The sequence below is a fragment of the Neoarius graeffei genome, chromosome 7, assembly GCF_027579695.1.
Source record: "Neoarius graeffei isolate fNeoGra1 chromosome 7, fNeoGra1.pri, whole genome shotgun sequence".
Taxonomy (NCBI): domain Eukaryota; kingdom Metazoa; phylum Chordata; class Actinopteri; order Siluriformes; family Ariidae; genus Neoarius; species Neoarius graeffei.
This window is the reverse complement of record NC_083575.1, coordinates 18,889,009-18,908,139: the sequence shown is the minus strand read 5'-3', so window position 1 is coordinate 18,908,139 and position 19,131 is coordinate 18,889,009. Positions and strand designations below refer to the sequence as shown.

Genomic DNA, 19,131 nt, shown 5'->3' with positions numbered 1-19,131 from the left:
ATTTTCCCTCAGTACATCTAGGATGCTGCGCGGCTTACGCCCATATAATAATTCGAACGGGGAGAACCCCGTGGAGACATGTGGGACCTCTCACACTGCAAATAACAGGGGTTCGAGCCATTTATCCCAATTGCGTGCGTCCTCGTGAACAAACTTTTTAATTATATTCTTGAGTGTGCGATTGAATCGTTCGACTAAACCGTCCGTTTGTGGGTGATAAACGCTGGTGTGGATCAGCTTAATTCCCAATAACCCATATAGTTCGCTCAGTGTGCGTGACATAAACGAGGTGCCTTGATCAGTCAGAATCTCTTTGGGGATTCTGACTCAGGAGATGACGCGGAAGAGCGCTTCCGCAATACTGCGTGCTGAGATATTGCGAAGAGGCACTGCTTCCGGATATCGCGTTGCATAGTCCACCAGAACTAAAATAAAGCGATGCCCTCGTGTTGACCGATCTAATGGCCTGATGAGATCCATCCCAATTCTTTCGAACAGGGTCTCGATTAATGGTAGAGGGCACAAAGGCGCTTTTGGAATGACCTTTGGATTTACTAACTGGCATTCGCGGCATGCTGTACACCACCTGCGGACATCGCCGTGAATCCCTGGCCAATAGAACTGGGCCATTAATCGGGCTAGTGTCTTATCCTGCCCCAAGTGTCCAGCCATGGGATTAAAGTGAGCCGCCTGGAATACCAATTCCTGGCGGCTCTTTGGAATCAAAAGTTGTGTAATCGGCTCCTTAGTCTGAGTGTCCTGCGTCACTCGGTATAACCTATCCCTCGTAATGGAGAAATAGGGGAAGGACGGGGTGGCGTTTGGCTGGAGCGTTTGACCATCGATTACTCTCACTTGGTCAAACGCATGCCGCAGAGTCTCGTCCCGCGACTGCTCTAATGGGAAATCCGTGAGGGATTCCCCAAGAGAGGGAGGAGGAGCCTGCGGCTCCTTGCTCTGATGCGGTGATGACGTAGACGGCTCTGTGACAGCTGCTCCCGCCAATGCCACACTGGGACCTCCCCCTGCTGAACTACGGCTGGACCCACTCTTCACTAAATGAGTCATTAATTCCTGAAATCCCGGACAATCAGTCCCCAAAATTAGCGAGTGGGTAAGGCAAGGATTAGCCACCGCTTTTACACTAAATTTTTCCCCTCGAAAAAGAATGTGGACCGACACTAAAGGGTAGTTGTGAATATCCCCATGCACACACAACACCTTCACCAATTGTGCTCCCCCCAATGCCTCGTCTAGCACCAGGCTTTGGTGGATTGAGGTCTGATTACAGCCAGAGTCCACCAGAGCCTGATACGTATCCCCTTGGACACTCACCGGTATGCGATATGCTCCAGCCCGATCGAGGGCGGTTCCTGGCGCATCAGGGATACGGACCACCGCACCCACCTCCATTGCCGAGCACTGCTGCTGAAGGTGGCCTGGCTCCCCGCAGTGCCAGCAAACTGGCCCGGGCTTTCTCTCTGCACCGGCACTCTGGGGCTCACTCACATGAGGGGGGAAGAGACAGACATAGAAGTGGGACATGGGAGGGGCCGGCTGGGGTGGAGCCGGCCCCTGCCTCCATGGTGGGGGAATGGGGCGAGGACGAGACACAGAAGGGGAGGGGGAGAGAGAGAGAGGGTAGAAGAGGAGATCTGCTGTCCTGCCGTCGGAACAGCCACCAAATGATCCTCTGCCAGCTCGATGGCCTGATCCAACGACGCCGGGTGATGACACTGGACCCACTCCGCAGTCCCTTCGGGTAGTCGGGCAATGAACTGTTCCAGTACCACCAGATCGGCGATTCCCTTGGCATCGCGGTTGTCAGCCCTCAGCCACCGCCGGCAGGCATCCCGGAGTTGCTGGCCAAACGCGAACGGCCGGCTGACCACCTCCAGGCGCAGAGCGCGGAAGCACTGTCGATGTTGTTCTGGGGTGCGCCCCACACGCTGGAGTATGGCCCGACGGAGGTCTGCGTAGACCAGCCGGCTGTCAGCGGGGAGCTGTAGCGTGGCCAGCTGCTCCTCACCCGTTAGCAGGGGGAGGAGGCGCACCACGTGCTGTTCCACTGGCCAGCCCGAGGCCTCTGCTGCTTGTTCAAAGAGCACGAGGAAGGCCTCGGGGTCGTCGTGCGGGCCCATCTTCATTAGGGTGAGGTGGGGAGAGCCTGCGGTGGTGGAGGTGGTGGACCCCGCCGATGCGAGGAGGTGCCGGAACGCCTGACGATCTTCCTGCTGCACCAGCACCAGGGCCTCAAACCTTTGCTCCTGCTCCTTCCGGAGGGCGACTAGCTCCTGGTGCTGGCTCTGCTGGGCCATGGCGAGGGCGTGGACCAGGTCCGCGAAGGGGGAGGACTCCATGGGGCTGTTCTTCTCCGTGCTCCGACTCCCGGGTTTCGGCACCACTGTAGAAATTCAGACGGGTGGGTGGAGCACAGAAGGACGGCAGGCCAGAACTGAGTTCAAAAAAAACCTCATTGTCACTTTTCAGCAATTTTTACACTCTCCCAGCCACACACGCACGCACGCACACACACAGGCTGTCTGGTTGGGGAGACAGCTCCCTTCCTCTGCTCTCTCTTTCCTTATATAGGGCGCGGTCACTGGGGAAGACACACAAACACACGTTAACTGACATCAGGTGTAGTGATTCTGCGACTTACCTTCCCTGACTCCGTCCTCCGGTCACAGACCGACGCTTGACCACGCCCCCGCTGCCACACACATACAGAGGTTGACGTTGCTTGATGGCTTTCTCTTGGAGTTGTCTCAGAGTAAAGATCATATCTGAGGTAGATCTGCCAGCCCTGAAACCGCACTGACTTTCTGGAAATACATCTTCTCAGATATTTTTAATTCAGTTTAGAACTATCTTGGCTAGAATCTTGCCTGCAATGGAAAGCAGAGATATGCCACAGTGGTTTCCACATTCACTCCTTTCTCCTTTCTTTTTATAGATGTCACAATTAGTTTATCTTTTGAAGTCTTGGGGAAGACATATGTTCTCCCAACATGCGTTGTACAGTTTTAAGAGTGCAGCTGTTAGGCTAGGGCCGCCTCGCTTCAGCACGTCAGCCTTCTTGGCTGGGTGCTTTGCCACATCTAGTATCCTTGAGTGCTTTCTGAAGCTCATCTGATGTGATGGGTATACACAGATCATCTCTTGTTGGTCTCCTCTCAAGTCAGTGACATGCCTCAGGATCGGCTGACCCTTGCTGGTTTACGAGATTGGAGAAATGCTCCTTCCACCTTCTTTTTATATCTTCCAGATTTGTGTGCAGTATACTTTTCACTGGTGCCACTACATTGCTTCTTGGTCCATACAGAGTCTTCTGTCTGTCAAATAATCCATGGTAGTCCTTCCTGTCTGCCAGTTCCTGTAGTTTCTCAGCTTTCCTGCACCACCATCTGTCTTCCATGGCTCTGATTTCTCATTGCACTTTCACTTTAATATCTTTGAAGCTTTCATGCTTTTATCTCAGTTCTCTTTTAAATGCATGTTTTAAATTTTGCGTTTTTCTTCTAACAAAGCTTGGATAGAATTGGCCTGTTCTTGAAACCAGTCTAGTGTACTTTTCTTCTGCTGTCTATCACTTGCAGTTGTGTAGACAATATCTTTCAGCCGCTGCCACATGTCCTCAACATTTGCTGTGTCTTCTTGATCGGGGCGTTTTCCTGTAGAGCAGCTGTAATAGCTATTTTGAGTTTGCACTGTGTCTCATCATTCTTCAATTTGTCTATGTCTAGTTTCTTATTTGTTGTGGAGGCTGCTCTCTTGCGTCTAGGAAATACAAGTCTGAGTCTCAGCTTTGATTGGACCATATAGTGGTCTGTTGAGCATTCAGCTCCTTGCATTACCTTTGTTGACAGAATCTTTCATGTTGGATCTGCTAGTCATGACATAATCAAGGAGATGTAAGTGTTTAGATCTTGGGTGGCACCAGGTGAAGTAATTTTTGTCTGGTTCGTCAAAGTAGGTATTTGTGATGCATAGTTCACGTTGAGTGTAAAAGTTGAGTTTGCATTCCTATTTCCCTTGCCAAATTTCCCAGTAGTACTTTTGTATGTTACGTGATCATTCCCTACTCTTGCATTGAAATCTCCCAGTAGCAGAAGCTTCTCTACTTGAGGTACCCTGTCTACCACATCAGCTAATTCGTGATAGAAGGCTTCTTTTTCTTCATCGGGATAGGTCATGGTAGGTGCATACACATTGATCAGGTTTAAGTAATGATCATTCCCTGTGGATACATGTAAACTTATGATTCACTTAGATATTCCCACTGGTAGTGATGGCAGTTTGCTAGCTATCTTATTCAAAATGGCAAAAGCAACTCCTGTATTTTTTTCTTCTAGTACTGGGACAGGAGACTGCCTGGGCAGACCGGATCCTGGTGTGAGAGGAACTTTGACTTGACCACTTTCCCCAATACTCAAGTCCTCCTGGACCTGAAAATCACCACCAGTTGCAGTTTAAAGTCATACCCCGGACTAAGAATGACAGTATAATGCATTATGGATAGAAATGGAGAATAGAATAGGATAGAGTAGGATAACTTAGGAGAAAATAGAATATAATAAATTTGTATATATTAAGATAGAACATAGAGAATAGAATGCATGTGCACAGAACAGAAAAGAACATGAGAGAGAGAAAAATAATATAATATAGAATAGGATAGACATTAAGACAATGTAATAGAGTATATTATAAGAGAACAGAAGGGAATATGATAGAAAGCATTTTGAAAACATAGAAAATAATATGACAAAATGCTACACATTCTTTTTTTAGTACAGATGTATGCGCGGAGGAGAACAGAGTGCAGAATGTCAACAAAGCCAAGCCGAGGGACTGGAATCGGTGTTGGTAAGCTAGTGAGGGTCAGGCGATCGGCGAACAGCATAACGTAGGGAAGACAAAGAGCGAAATAGCAAAGGGTCAGAAATATAAGAGGCAGTCAGAAAAGATACAAGACTTGGTATGAACTGATCTAGCAGGACAATACTTTGCAATGGTGTGCTTGTTTGGAGAGCTTAAATAGAGGAACAGGTGATTAAGGGAATGAGAGCCAGCTGAGATTCAGTAGGCTGGAGACAGGGGGCGCTGTGTGTTTTGGGAGCTGTAGTCCAGAGTGTCCATGTTTGTAGTTCATTCTTTCTCAGCAGGTTTACTGACGACAACAGAATAAGTTAAAAGAAAGAAGAAGGGAATATGACAGAATAGAAGCATCACGAAGACACAGAACACGACAAAACACTCCACATATTATCCACAGAATAGGCAGCTATGACAATACAATCGAATACGTCACAAGAGAAAAAAGAAGGGAACATGTCGGAAAATAAGGGAATTTGACAGAATAAAGTAGAATGGAATGCATTATGATAGAATAGAAAGCATAGAATATTATAAGATGCATATATTCTGTATAGAATTGAGATCTCTCTCATATACACACACTCACAAAGAAACTGAGAGAGAGAGAGAGAGAGAACAGGGACTGATTACCCCCTGCCTGGGTCACATGGGCGAGTATCTAACGTGTGTGTGTGTGTGTGTAGGCCCCTAAGATTACCTGCTATGTCTGGCACCCTGGCTCCCGATATACATCTGACTAAAGCCTGCGGGTGCCCCTAAAGGCCTAGCTAATCTCACATGCCATATAATAGAGACTCCTATAACTAGAGCTCTTTCAGGTTTCTCAGCAGGTGCATCACTAAGGAGATCGAACCTGTTTGACACGTGAAGCTGAGAAGAGTGGTGCTCCCATGGGCAAGCCTCAGTGGTAGCTTTGGCTTTATGATTATGCCACCAAGTCACCCCCATTTGCACCTCTGTGAGGGCTCTAATGCCGGAGTTGGGTGATTGGTTTCATTCTCACCATCCCTTTCCAGAGTCTGGATGCGCACCTCTAAAGCTGCAATCTTCTCCATCAGAGAACTAGCTAATCTGCACTCATCACAAATAAAGCTATCACTCATGACAGAGGAAGAATGACTAAACATCCTGCACTCAGCACACTGAAGGAGCTGAAGGTGTGCCATGATGAATGGATTGACGCACCTTAATCGAAGATCTGTTGATATTAAGGCAGATCCGATGTAGATGGCCTCCTCTTGTGGTCTTTGCATGGGAGGAAGTTTTTTTTAAACACACACACAATGTTAGAGGTGTAGAAATTTGTCTCATTTATGACCCTAAATTAGATAATCACTTGCCCAATGGAGTTAAATTTGATTAAAATGTGGCGATATCAATGTGACATTACGATATCCATAACATATTGAAATATATTCATAATCTTTTGCTTATATTTATTTATTAATTACCTCAATGTACTTGTAATATACAAGAAAAATAATTGAACTCCGGCAGCATATTCAACACCAGTTTCCACCCATTGATTGTGAGAGTCCCTCGGAGGTGCATGCGCATTCTGTGTATTCAACTGCAAATGAGACGCTCTTTGCTGTGAAAGAGTGACTAGGTCCATTGTAAGGCTACATCCACACGACAACAGCAACGAGATGTTATTAAAAAAAATATCGCGTCCACATGGGCAACGGATCAGTAAAATATCAGGTACGCAACGCAACGCTTGCTGAAAACGATGCAATACACATGCCACACCTCTAGGGGCGCTGTAAGACGGTCCCTTCGGAGACACCAGAACAATAGAAGAAGTAAGGACGCATGCGCATAAACTATTATGCGCGAGACTTCATATTAGCCACAAAGTCAGAAAAATCTGTTCATAAAATTACATTATAATGACCAAATACAATGAAAAGTATTTTTCCAGTCTCACCTGTGAAAGGTAATCCCATGTGATCTCGTTTGGACGGCAAACCTGTTGGTACAGTTAAATGCAGCACATGAATGAGGCATCTTTATTCTCCGCTTTGCCCCATCCAATATGGCGGCGAGGATGACGTATGATTCTACGCGGAAGGCGGCGTCTTTAATGGTCCAGAATAAATTGAATGCTACACGTTGATGGATTAATTTGTTCTTCTACGCCCTTTTTGAGCAATGTATTGTAGGACTTAAACCAACATCTGAAGAGGTGAGATCGCTCCTTTTTTCCCCTATTTTTGCTGGTGGGATTGACTCTCTCTCTCTCACTTTGCACCATTACACAATAAATATTCACAGTGAAAATATTTTGTAAGCGCATTTCATGAACCAAGTTATAGGATTTGTTGACAACTCGCATCGAGTTCGTTACACTTCTACCCGGCGTGAAGCACATGTGGTTGTGACGTCATCGTAAACAAATCCATTCTACTCATCCAGACGACTTCGCAACGGCGCCGTTGCCAGATCTTTCCACTCTGGAACCCGTTCTCAAAAGATTTAGTTTTGGGGCACCCAAAACGCCGGTGCCATGTGGACGCCAGGCCGAAACGATAATTTTATCGGATTCACCTGAATCCGTTGCCGTGTGGACAGGGCCTAAGTTAAGCGTGAACTAACTACTACTTTGGCTATGATGTTGTTTGGGAAAATCACATTAGCTTAAAGATGGATCTTATGAGATAGTAAAAGATGCTCTTGCCTTAAGATGCTTTCAGGAATCCCACCCCTGTTTAGTTGCTTTTACAGTGCTGTACAAGCAATCACATAAAGGTGATGGAGAAAAAAATTAATGGTTGGTGGCATCTGAGTTGTTGAAGCACAGAATAGACACAACTGGCAGGTTAGGTTCCAAATAATTAGTCATGCAAGGCTTTAATTGTTAAACAGCTCATATTATGCATCATGTACAAGGTTTTGTTGAAGTTGTTGAAGTACCATCATAAAATCATTGAGTACACAGACAGAAGGCTTACTGTAGGCAAGGAAAGGATGTGAAAAAGAAATTAGTAATGTCAGTATGATGGGTATGTTGTTTTAGTAAAGCTTAAATGAACTATTAGCCACTTGGTTATGCAACTGATGCTCTAAGATCAATACAGAACTATAGAGTCTCACATCTGCATAAGTAACAGAAAAAATGAACTAAACCTTAAATAAAATGTTTTCTATTTGACTGCAAACCCTTTTTAGTTGACTACTGCCTCAGTCCAGTCACTGGATATCTTTACTAGTGTAGCTCTATCAGGCCTGTAATGCTTCATTGCCTTTTGCCTCATTTTTATGTGGCATCTCTTCTAAGTAAACAATTATTAACAATGAATATCATTTTCTTTCAGTGTTCTAAACTATATCCACTTAAAGACGATTCCCAGTTTCAGCTTCGATGGACTGCAAGGTGTCAAAAGAATGTGAGTATCCTTTACCATTTGATCGTCCACTCAAACCAGAGTGAATGTCTACTAAACATTTCTATTTCCACATTTTTTTGGAAGTTTGCATTTGGTATTGAATCTGACAGCCTCAGTCTCTAAATATAGCTGTTCTGTTGTTCTCAGAATGTCAGCTACTTAAAAGTTCTGTCGACCTTTACTTATTTATTTATCTTCATTACATCAGGGTTACATACCTGATTAAGTAGATTTTCTTGGTGCCAATATAACAAAGTATGCAAATTAACTTTGTGTAGCTCATTCTGCTGAGGTTGCCAGATGTTTGAGTAGATGTGTCCAGGATATGGTGTTTCAGTACTAGTGTCTAGACCACTGCCTTTAGACCAAAGTCCTAAGTATGTTGGACCCAGTGTTTTAAGAAGCATGGTGAAAGGCAGTTGGAAGCGAAATAATATACTTTAGAAAAACGAAGGTACTGATGCAGATTGTAGCTACGCATACAACAATGAGCAAATCAGGAAGATTGTTGGTACTCAAACTGTGAGCAGCTTCACTGATGCACCAATACCTTAAATATACTGCTCATGTATGCACAGTAGAGCTGAGAATACATCTCTTACAAAGTAAATGATGTTTGCCAAACCGACTGGGAGCCATTATCGAGATCCATGGATCAAAATATCAAAACTGCTTAGAATATCAATTGAACAAGCTAAAAGACTTATACAATCAAGGAATGAGTTTGCCGAGCTAGTACAGAAGTGTGCTATCTCGTCTCTGTGATGACAAGGATCATTGACAGAGAATTATTCAGGTACAGGTAGGTTACCACTTTGCAATGTTGTCATTCCTTCTCACAACACTTAAAAGATGTTTTGGGACTGAAAACACAAAGTGATGAAGCAGTTCATGTTTTATTTTGTCCCATTCTTCCTGCAAGCAGGACAGTACAGGGTTGTCATTGCCATACTTTGTTCATTTCAAAATTCTCCACATGTTCTCTATTGGAGACAGACTGTAGGCACCCTCTTCTTCCACAGCCACGCCTTTGTAATGTGTGTAGAATGTGGTTTTACATTATCTTGTTGAAATATCCCTGGAAAAAATGTCATCTTGAATGCAGCATATGTTGCTCCAAAATCTCAGTGTGCTTTTCAGCATTAATGTTGCCATCACAGAAGTGTAAGCTACTTGGCAAAAGCATTGGCACAACCCCATACCATGACAGACCCTGGCTTTTGGACTTTTTGCTGGTAACAGTCTGGATTATCCTTTTCGTCCTTGGTCCAGAACACACGGGATCCATTTCTTCCAAAAAAGCCCTAGAATACTGATTCGTCTGTCCACAATACACGGTTCCAGTGTGTGATGGTCCATCCCAGATGTCTCTGAGCCCAGAGAAGTCGATGGCGCTTCTAGACACAGTAAAGTTTTAACTGGCATTTGTGAATGTAACTCTGTATTGTAGTGCTTGGCAAAGATTTGCCAAAGTAATCCCGAGCCCATGTGGTTATATCAGCTATAGATGAATGATGGTTCTTGATGCAGTGTCATCTGAGGGATCGGAGATCATGGCTGTTCAGCTTAGGCTTTACAAAGCTAAATACAAAGCTCCTTCCTTGAATTGTTTATTGATGCAGTATTATAAACCATCGAGGGTGAAATAGCCAAATTCTTCCCGTATTTCTTTGAGTAACATTGTTTTTAAACATTTCGATAACTTTCTCGTGCATTTGTTGACAACCTGGAGATCCTCGGCCCATCTTTGCTACTCAAAGCCTAGGCTGTTCCTGGACACTGATTTTGTACAAAATCATGATTACAATTACCTGTTGACGTCACCTGTTTCAAATCACATCATTATTATTTTGTTACCTCATTGCTCGCCCTAAATTGCCCTTATCCCAACTTTTTTTGGAATGTGTTGTAGGCCTGAAATGTAGGAAGGGATGTATATTAACAAATGAAAGGAAGTTGACTTGAGAAAACATGAAATACAGTATCTTTGGTCTATACTGTCTGCAATGAAATACAAATGTTACCAGGCAAAACAAAACTCGCCCGGTAGCACTCATGATGAATATGAAGGAAGATCTTCTTCTTTTGGCTGCTCCTGATTAGGGGTCGCCACAGCGGATCTTTCGTCTCCATTGCTCCCTGTCTTCCGCATCCTTCTCTACCACACCTGCCACTTTCATGTCCTCTCTCACTACATCCATGTATCTCCTCTTTGGCCTTCCTCGTTTTCATTTGCCTGGCAGCTCCATCCTCAACATTCTCCTTCCCACATGCTCTGCATCTCTTCTCAGGATGTGTCCATACCATCTCAGTCTCATCTCTCTTAGTTTAATTCCCAAGCTCTCCACATGTGCTGTCCCTCTGATGTGCTCGTTCCTTATCCTGTCCAACCTTGTCACTCCCATCGCAAACCTTAACATCCTCACCTCCGCCACCTCCAACTTTGCCTCCTGTCTCTTCGTTAAGGGTACGGTCTCCAATCCATACATCACAGCTGGTCTCACTACTGTCTTATCCATCTTACCTTTCACTTTTGCTGGGACTTTCCTATCACAAATGCCTCCCGATATCCTTCTCCAACTGCTCCATCCTGCCTGCACTCTCTTTCTCACCTCACTATTGCAGCCCCCATTTTCCTGCACAGTTGACCCCAGGTACTTGAATTCACCAACTTTCTTTATGTCTACTCCTTGCATCTTCACTACACTCTCATCCCCATTCTCATTGATGCACATGTATTCTGTTTTGCTACTGCTCACCTTCATTCCTCTTCATTCCAATGCATACCTCCATCTCTCCAAACCCAACTCAACCTCCTTTCTACTTTCACCACATATCACAGTATCATCCGCAAACATCATGTTCCATGGTGACTCTTGCCTCACTTAGTCCGTCAAGCTATCCATCACTATGGCAAACAAGAAAGGACTCAAAGCAGATCCTTGATGGAGTCTCACTTTCACGTTGAACCATTCAGTTGTTCCAACTGCACACCTCACTGCTGTTTCACTGTTCTTGTACATGTCTTGCACCACTCTGATATACTTCTCATTCACTCCACTTTTTCTTATACAATACCATAACTCATCTCTCGGCACTCTATCGTATGCCTTCTCCAGGTCTACAAACACACAATGTAGCTTTCTCTGGCCTTCTCTGTACTTCTCCATTAACATTCTTAAAGCAAAAATTGCATCCAATGTGCTCTTCCTTGGCATAAACCCATACTGCTGTTCACAGATTGCTACCTCTCTTCTCAATCTCGCCTCCAATACCCTTTCCCATAGCTTCATGGTGTGGTTCATCAATTTTATTCCTCTGTAATTACTGCAGCTCTGTACATCTCCCTTATTCTTGTATATTGGGACTGGCATACTCTTTCTCCATTCATTTGGCATTTTCTCATTCTCTAGGATCTTATTAAACAATCTTGTTAGAAACTCCACAGCCATCTCACCCAAACATCTCCAAGCCTCAATGGGGATACCATCTGATCCGGCTGCTTTCCCAGTCTTCATTCTTTTCATGGCTGCCCTCACCTCATCCTTACTAACCAACTCTGCTTCCTGATTTGCTGTCTCCAATGAATCTGACCTTTTCTCTCTTGGATTCTCCTCATTGAATAAATCCTCGAAGTACTCTTTCCACCTTCTTAATACACTCTCTTTGTCAGCACATTTCCATTTCCATCTTTTCATCACTCTTACCTGCTGTACATCCCTCGCTTCCCTGTTTCTCTGCCTAGCTAGTCTGTACAGGTCTTTCTCTCCTTCTTTGGTCTCCAGTCTTTCGTACAACTCCTGGTATGCATCTGCTTTCGCCTTCGCTACCACTCTTTTTCCCTTCTGTCTCGTCTCTGTGTATAACTGCCTGCTTTCCTTGTCTCTCTGATCATCCCAATTCTTCTTTGCTAGCCTCTTCTTTTTTATAATTTCCTGCACTTCTTTGTTCCACCACGTCTCCTTGTCTTCCTTCCTCCTTCCTGATGACCACCCTAGCACCTTCCTTGCTGCCTCTCTTACTAGTACAGCAGTAGTATTCCAATCTTCTGGCAGACTTCCATGACCACTCAATGCTTGTCTCATTTCTTCCCTAAACTCCTTCTGATGTTCAACCTCTTTTAGTTTTCACCACTTCGGCTCCACTATTTCACGCTTCCTCTTTTTCACTTTCAAGCTCATCCTACACACGACCACTTGATGTTGTCGAGCTACACTCTCCCCTGCCATCACTTTACAGTCTCCAGTCTCCTTCAGGTTACCCCTTCTGCAGAGTATGTAGTCCACCTGTATAGATCTTCCTCCACTCTTAAACGTCACCCTGTGCTTTTCTTTCTTCTTGAAGTATGTATTGACTATTGCCAAATTCATCCTCTTTGAAAAATCAACTACCATTTGCCCATCCACATTTCTCTCTCTTACACCATATCTGCCCATCATGTCCTCATCTCCTCTGTTTCCCTCGCCAACATGTCCACTGAAATCCGCTCCTATCAGCATGCGCTCCTCCCTTGGTATACAACCCCGATTCCAAAAAAGTTGGGACAAAGTACAAATTGTAAATAAAAACGGAATGCAATAATTTACAAATCTCAAAAACTGATATTGTATTCACAATAGAACATAGACAACATATCAAATGTTGAAAGTGAGACACTTTGAAATTTCATGCCAAATATTGGCTCATTTGAAATTTCATGACAGCAACACCTCTCAAAAAAGTTGGGACAGGGGCAATAAGAGGCTGGAAAAGTTAAAGGTACAAAAAAGGAACAGCTGGAGGACCAAATTGCAACTCACTAGGTCAATTGTCAATAGGTCATTAACATGACTGGGTATAAAAAGAGCATCTTGGAGTGGCAGCGGCTCTCAGAAGTAAAGATGGGAAGAGGATCACCAATCCCCCTAATTCTGTGCTGACAAATAGTGCAGCAATATCAGAAAGGAGTTCAACAGTGTAAAATTGCAAAGAGTTTGAACATATCATCATCTACAGTGCATAATATCATCAAAAGATTCAGAGAATCTGGAAGAATCTCTGTGTGCAAGGGTCAAGGCCGGAAAACCATACTGGGTGCCCGTGATCTTCGGGCCCTTAGACGGCACTGCATCACATACAGGCATGCTTCTGTATTAGAAATTACAAAATGGGCTCAGGAATATTTCCAGAGAACATTATCTGTGAACACAATTCACCGTGCCATCTGCCGTTGCCAGCTAAAACTCTATAGTTCAAAGAAGAAGCCATATCTAAACATGATCCAGAAGCGCAGACGTCTTCTCTGGGCCAAGGCTCATTTAAAATGGACTGTGGCAAAGAAGAAAACTGTTCTGTGGTCAGACGAATCAAAATTTGAAGTTCTTTATGGAAATCAGGGACGCCGTGTCATTCGGACTAAAGAGGAGAAGGATGACCCAAGTTGTTATCAGCGCTCAGTTCAGAAGCCTGCATCTCTGATGGTATGGGGTTGCATTAGTGCGTGTGGCATGGGCAGCTTACACATCTGGAAAGACATCATCAGTGCTGAAAGGTATATCCAGGTTCTAGAGCAACATATGCTCCCATCCAGACAACGTCTCTTTCAGGGAAGACCTTGCATTTTCCAACATGACAATGCCAAACCACATACTGCATCAATTACAGCATCATGGCTGCACAGAAAAAGGGTCCGGGTACTGAACTGGCCAGCCTGCAGTCCAGATCTTTCACCCATAGAAAACATTTGGCGCATCATAAAACGGAAGATATGACAAAAAAGACCTGAGACAGTTGAGCAACTAGAATCCTACATTAGACAAGAATGGGTTAACATTCCTATCCCTAAACTTGAGCAACTTGTCTCCTCAGTCCCCAGACGTTTACAGACTGTTGTAAAGAGAAAAGGGGATGTCTCACAGTGGTAAACATGGCCTTGACCCAACTTTTTTGAGATGTGTTGTTGTCATGAAATTTAAAATCACCTAATTTTTCTCTTTGAATGATACATTTTGGCGGCACGGTGGTGTAGTGGTTAGCACTGTCGCCTCACAGCAAGAAGGTCCGGGTTCGAGCCCCGTGGCCGGCGAGGGCCTTTCTGTGCGGAGTTTGCATGTTCTCCCCGTGTCTGTGTGGGTTTCCTCTGGGTGCTCCAGTTTCCCCCACGTCCAAAGACATGCAGGTTAGGTTAACTGGTGACTCTAAATTGACCGTAGGTGTGAATGTGAGTGTGAATGGTTGTCTGTGTCTATGTGTCAGCCCTGTGATGACCTGGCGACTTGTCCAGGGTGTACCCCGCCTCTCGCCCGTAGTCAGCTGGGATAGGCTCCAGCTTGCCTGTGACCCTGTAGAACAGGATAAAGCGGCTAGAAATAATGAGATGAGATGATACATTTTCTCAGTTTAAAGGAACAGTCCACCGTACTTCCATAATGAAATATGCTCTTATCTGAATTGAGACGAGCTGCTCCGTACCTCTCCGAGCTTTGCGCGACCTCCCAGTCAGTCAGACGCAGTCAGACGCGCTGTCACTCCTGTTAGCAATGTAGCTAGGCTCAGTATGGCCAATGGTATTTTTTGGGGCTGTAGTTAGATGCGACCAAACTCTTCCGCGTTTTTCCTGTTTACATAGGTTTATATGACCAGTGATATGAAACAAGTTCAGTTACACAAATTGAAACGTAGCGATTTTCTATGCTATGGAAAGTCCGCACTATAATGACAGGCGTACTAACACCTTCTGCGCGCTTCGGCAGCGCATTGATACGGTGCTCAGAGGTACAGAGGTACAGAGCAGCTCGTCTCAGTTCAGATAAGAGCATATTTCATTATGGAAGTACGGTGGACTGTTCCTTTAAACATTTGATATGTCATCTATGTTCTATTCTGAATAAAATATGGAATTTTGAAACTTCCACATCATTGCATTCCGTTTTTATTTACAATTTGTACTTTGTCCCAACTTTTTTGGAATCGGGGTTGTACTTTCTACCACTTCATCCATCGTTTCTTCATTCTCACATCCAACCTGTGGGGCATACGCACACACAACATTGATTACCACTCCTTGAATCTCCACCTTCATGCCTATCACTCTGTCTGACACTCTCTTCACATCAATCACACTGTTGACCAACTCTCCCCTCAAAACAATACCAACACCATTTCTCTTTCCATCGACTCCATAATAAAACAACTTGCATCCATCTCCAATGTTCTTGGCCTTGCTTCCTTTTCACCTCATCTCCTGTACACACAAAATGTCCAACTTCCTTCTTTCCATCATACCTGCTAACTCTCTCGCTCTGCCAGTCAGTGTTCCTACATTCAGTGTTCCTACCCTCAATTCTAAGCTCCTTCCCTTCCATCTTTCATACTCTCTCCTAACACGCCTCCCCCTCTCTTTTTCCTTCTCCATTTTGGCACAACAGTAGCACACTTTCCACCAGCACCCTGTTGACCAACAGTACCGGAGGCGGTCGTTGTTAACCTGGGCCTCGACCGATCCGGTATGGTATTTCTCTTTTCATTCCGCATTTTAGATTTGGCACAGTTTTACGTCGGATGCCCTTCCTGACACAACCCTCTCCAATTTATCCGGGCTTGGGACCGGCACCAAGAGTACGCTTATGCACCCCCAGTGGCTGGATTATGAATATGGTCAAAGTCAAGGTCACCAAGAAGGTCAAACTCATTTTGTTGCGATATCTTCCTTCATATTCATATTCTTCATGAATATGAAGGAATATATCGCAACAAAATGAGTTTGACCTTTTTGGTGACCTTGACCTTGATTTTGACCTTGTGTGTGAACATACTTGGCCAATAAACATGGTTCTGATTCTGATTCTCATTCACACACCATACTGCTCTCAGCCAATCTGGACACACCGTACTGCTCTCAGCCAATCAGAACACATCTGAATGAATATGAAGGAAGATTGTGAAAAAACGATTTTGACCTTTTTGTTGACCTTGACTGGATGACCCCCAAAATTTTGTAGGTTCTATTTGGGACCAATGCTCATCTATCCTGAAAGTTTCATGAAGATTGATCTAGCCATTTTCCCATAATATCATTAACAAAAACGAACAAACAAACAAGCAAAGAAACCCCACTGAAAACAATACCTTGCCTCCTGGTGGACTCCATCCCGGGCGAGGTAACAAGTCAAAGTAAATTTAGGAATCACTGCTTTCTTATTTTTATTTGCATTTTCCATCCAAGCATTTTCTGATATGGGGTTATCATGTACTATATTGCCAATATATTCCTGAATAAATAGTATGTTGCTAACTCTTTGCTGCTGCACAAACAGAAAGCTGTGAACTACTGATCTTGACAGGAGGACAAAATATAATTCTGCACAGGATCAATCTGTTATTAGAAAATTGAGACCTGAGTAATATCATTTTATTGAATTTATATTTAAATTATATGTCAACTTAATTTAACAATTGGCTTTACCAAGAAGCCACAACAGGCAGAACTTTCAAAAATAGTTCTAAAATCCAAACCTGGGAATTAAGACTGAGATTCATTAAGGTAAGAACATTGCAATGCATCAAATTTAGTGGCAGGCTTTAAACACTGTGGGGCCATAAGATGATCAGAATCTGGAACAGGGTCAACAGAGGACATGGGAGCTGAAGCATCAGTCAAATTATGTAATATGCACCATTTTTATGTTTAGCGTCTGTTATGTGATTTCAGAGAAATTGCTCAAAGTGTGACACTGGAAACCATTGAGACCCAGGCCTTCAACAACCTCTTCAACCTCTCAGAGATGTAAGTATTGTTAAGGACCAGTGATGATACATCTTCACATTATCAGAAAAAAATCCTGTAATACTATAATACATGGATAACAAGGGGAAACAGTATCATGATTTGTATATTGCTAAAATGCTTACACTTTTGGTAATTGTTAGCAATATCACATGTATCAAATATAAAATAATATTTTGTTGATGCTGTTTAGTTTCCATTCCATTCAGTTCCATTCCATGTGTATAAAGGTACACTATTGCTGTGTGCATATGTTTTTTTTTACTTTGTTTTTTTAAAACAGTAGTCTTTAAAGATTATTGTATTTTGATTATACCAATAGTGTCATTGTTTGACAGGTACAACTCTGTTTTTCATCTTTCTTCATGAAATTTATTGCTGGATCAATCTAATATTGATTCACAGATCAATCCAGAACACACGAAGCCTGGTCCATATCAACAAGCGTGCCTTCAATAATCTACCCAAGCTGAGATACCTGTGAGCACCATGTTTTTTTTCTAATATCCAGCTGTCTAGTTGTGAGCCTGTGCCCATGATAGCCTCAGATTCATGCCCTTGGCTGACAGGAGTAGAACCCAGTGTGGTCTCCACACAGCATACAATTATATTAATGCCAGTGCTTGTTGACTTGTTGTATTTGTCAATGTAGCAGTGCCTTCCTGGTTTCATTAATTCATTCATCTTCAGTAACTGCTTTGTCCTGGTTAGGATTGCACTGGAGCAAGAGTCTAGCCATGGAAGACTGGGAGCGAGGCAGGAATACTCCCTGCTGGGATTCTAGTCCATCACAGGGCACCTCACACACTCATTTACACCTAGAGTCCAGTCGACATTTACAGTCACAACTGCATGTTTTTGGGAGGTGGGAGGAAACCGGAGGAAATCCACAAAGACAGTAGCCCAAGCTCAGAATGAACTAGCCCAGATGCTGTGAAGTGGGAATGCTACCTGCTATATCACCATGCTGCCTGTCCTGAGGACTTTTAAACTAGATTAAAAAGCACACGATGCAAATTGTTTTAATCAGAAAGTATACTTTTTTAATAATAATGCTGATACCTAGACAAAGGTCAACAACTTCCAGCTGTTTTTGGGGATAGAACTGCCAAGAAGCCATTTAAGAGGCAAAATAGTTGACTCTTATTGATGAGCTGAGCCAATTACTGTAATCTGATTCACTGAAAATAGACAAGCTTCACTTGTGGCACACTGTACATCTCTATAGGCACACTTCAGTTTATATTTCTGATGACACTATTGGCATACTGCAGTTACATTTTTAGTATCTATCACTAAAAATCTAGTCTATTTCGTGTCTATTAGTGAGTTCAAGCCCTAGCACTGTCAAGCTGCCACTGCAGGGCCCCTGAACGAGATCCATAAGTCACTCTGCTTCAGGGGAACTGTACAATGCCTGACCCTGCACTCTGACCCTAAGTCCCTAACAAACTAAGATATATGTAAAAACAAAATTAAATTAAAATTACATTTAAAAAAAGCATCTATACGTGGCAATAAAGTCTTTCTTTCTTTCTCTCTCTCTCTCTCTCTCTCTCTCTCTCTCTGATTTCATTATAGTTAACTTGAAGACTGTCCCCATTAAAACTTGGGTAAATTGTAGTTTCTGCTAGCATTGCTGAAATAGATGGTATGATTTTTTTTAAAATATGTGATTGTCCTATGTTCTTTAATCACTTTATTTGATATTAAAGAATTGCTCCAGGCGGCACGGTGATGTAGTGGTTAGCACTGTCGCCTCACAGCAAGAAGGTCTGGGTTTGAGCCCAGCGGCCAGCGAGGGCCTTTCTGTGCGGAGTTTGCATGTTCTCCCCGTGTCTGCGTGGGTTTCCTCCGGGTTTCCTCCACAGTCCAAAGACATGCAGGTTAGGTTAACTGGTGACTCTAAATTGACCGTAGGTGTGAGTGTGAATGGTTGTCTGTGTCTATGTGTCAGCCCTGTGATGACCTGGCGACTTATCCAGGGTGTACCCCGCCTTTCGCCTGTAGTCAGCTGGGATAGGCTCCAGCTTGCCTGCGACCCTGTAGAACAGGATAAAGCGGCCAGAGATAATGAGGAGAGAATTGCTCCTCCTA

At 43.8% G+C, this 19,131-nt stretch overlaps 1 protein-coding gene across 1 annotated transcript in view; it reads left to right on the top strand.

Moving 5' to 3' along the window:
• The window catches only part of lhcgr (luteinizing hormone/choriogonadotropin receptor), a 78,778-nt gene that overhangs the window by 45,590 nt on the left and 14,057 nt on the right, over window positions 1-19,131 (top strand). Inside the window, exons 2-4 of the mRNA XM_060925369.1 lie at window positions 8,199-8,270; window positions 16,960-17,034; window positions 17,440-17,514. Coding sequence (XP_060781352.1) covers window positions 8,199-8,270; window positions 16,960-17,034; window positions 17,440-17,514 — 222 coding nt within the window. The remainder of the gene's footprint in view (window positions 1-8,198; window positions 8,271-16,959; window positions 17,035-17,439; window positions 17,515-19,131) is intronic.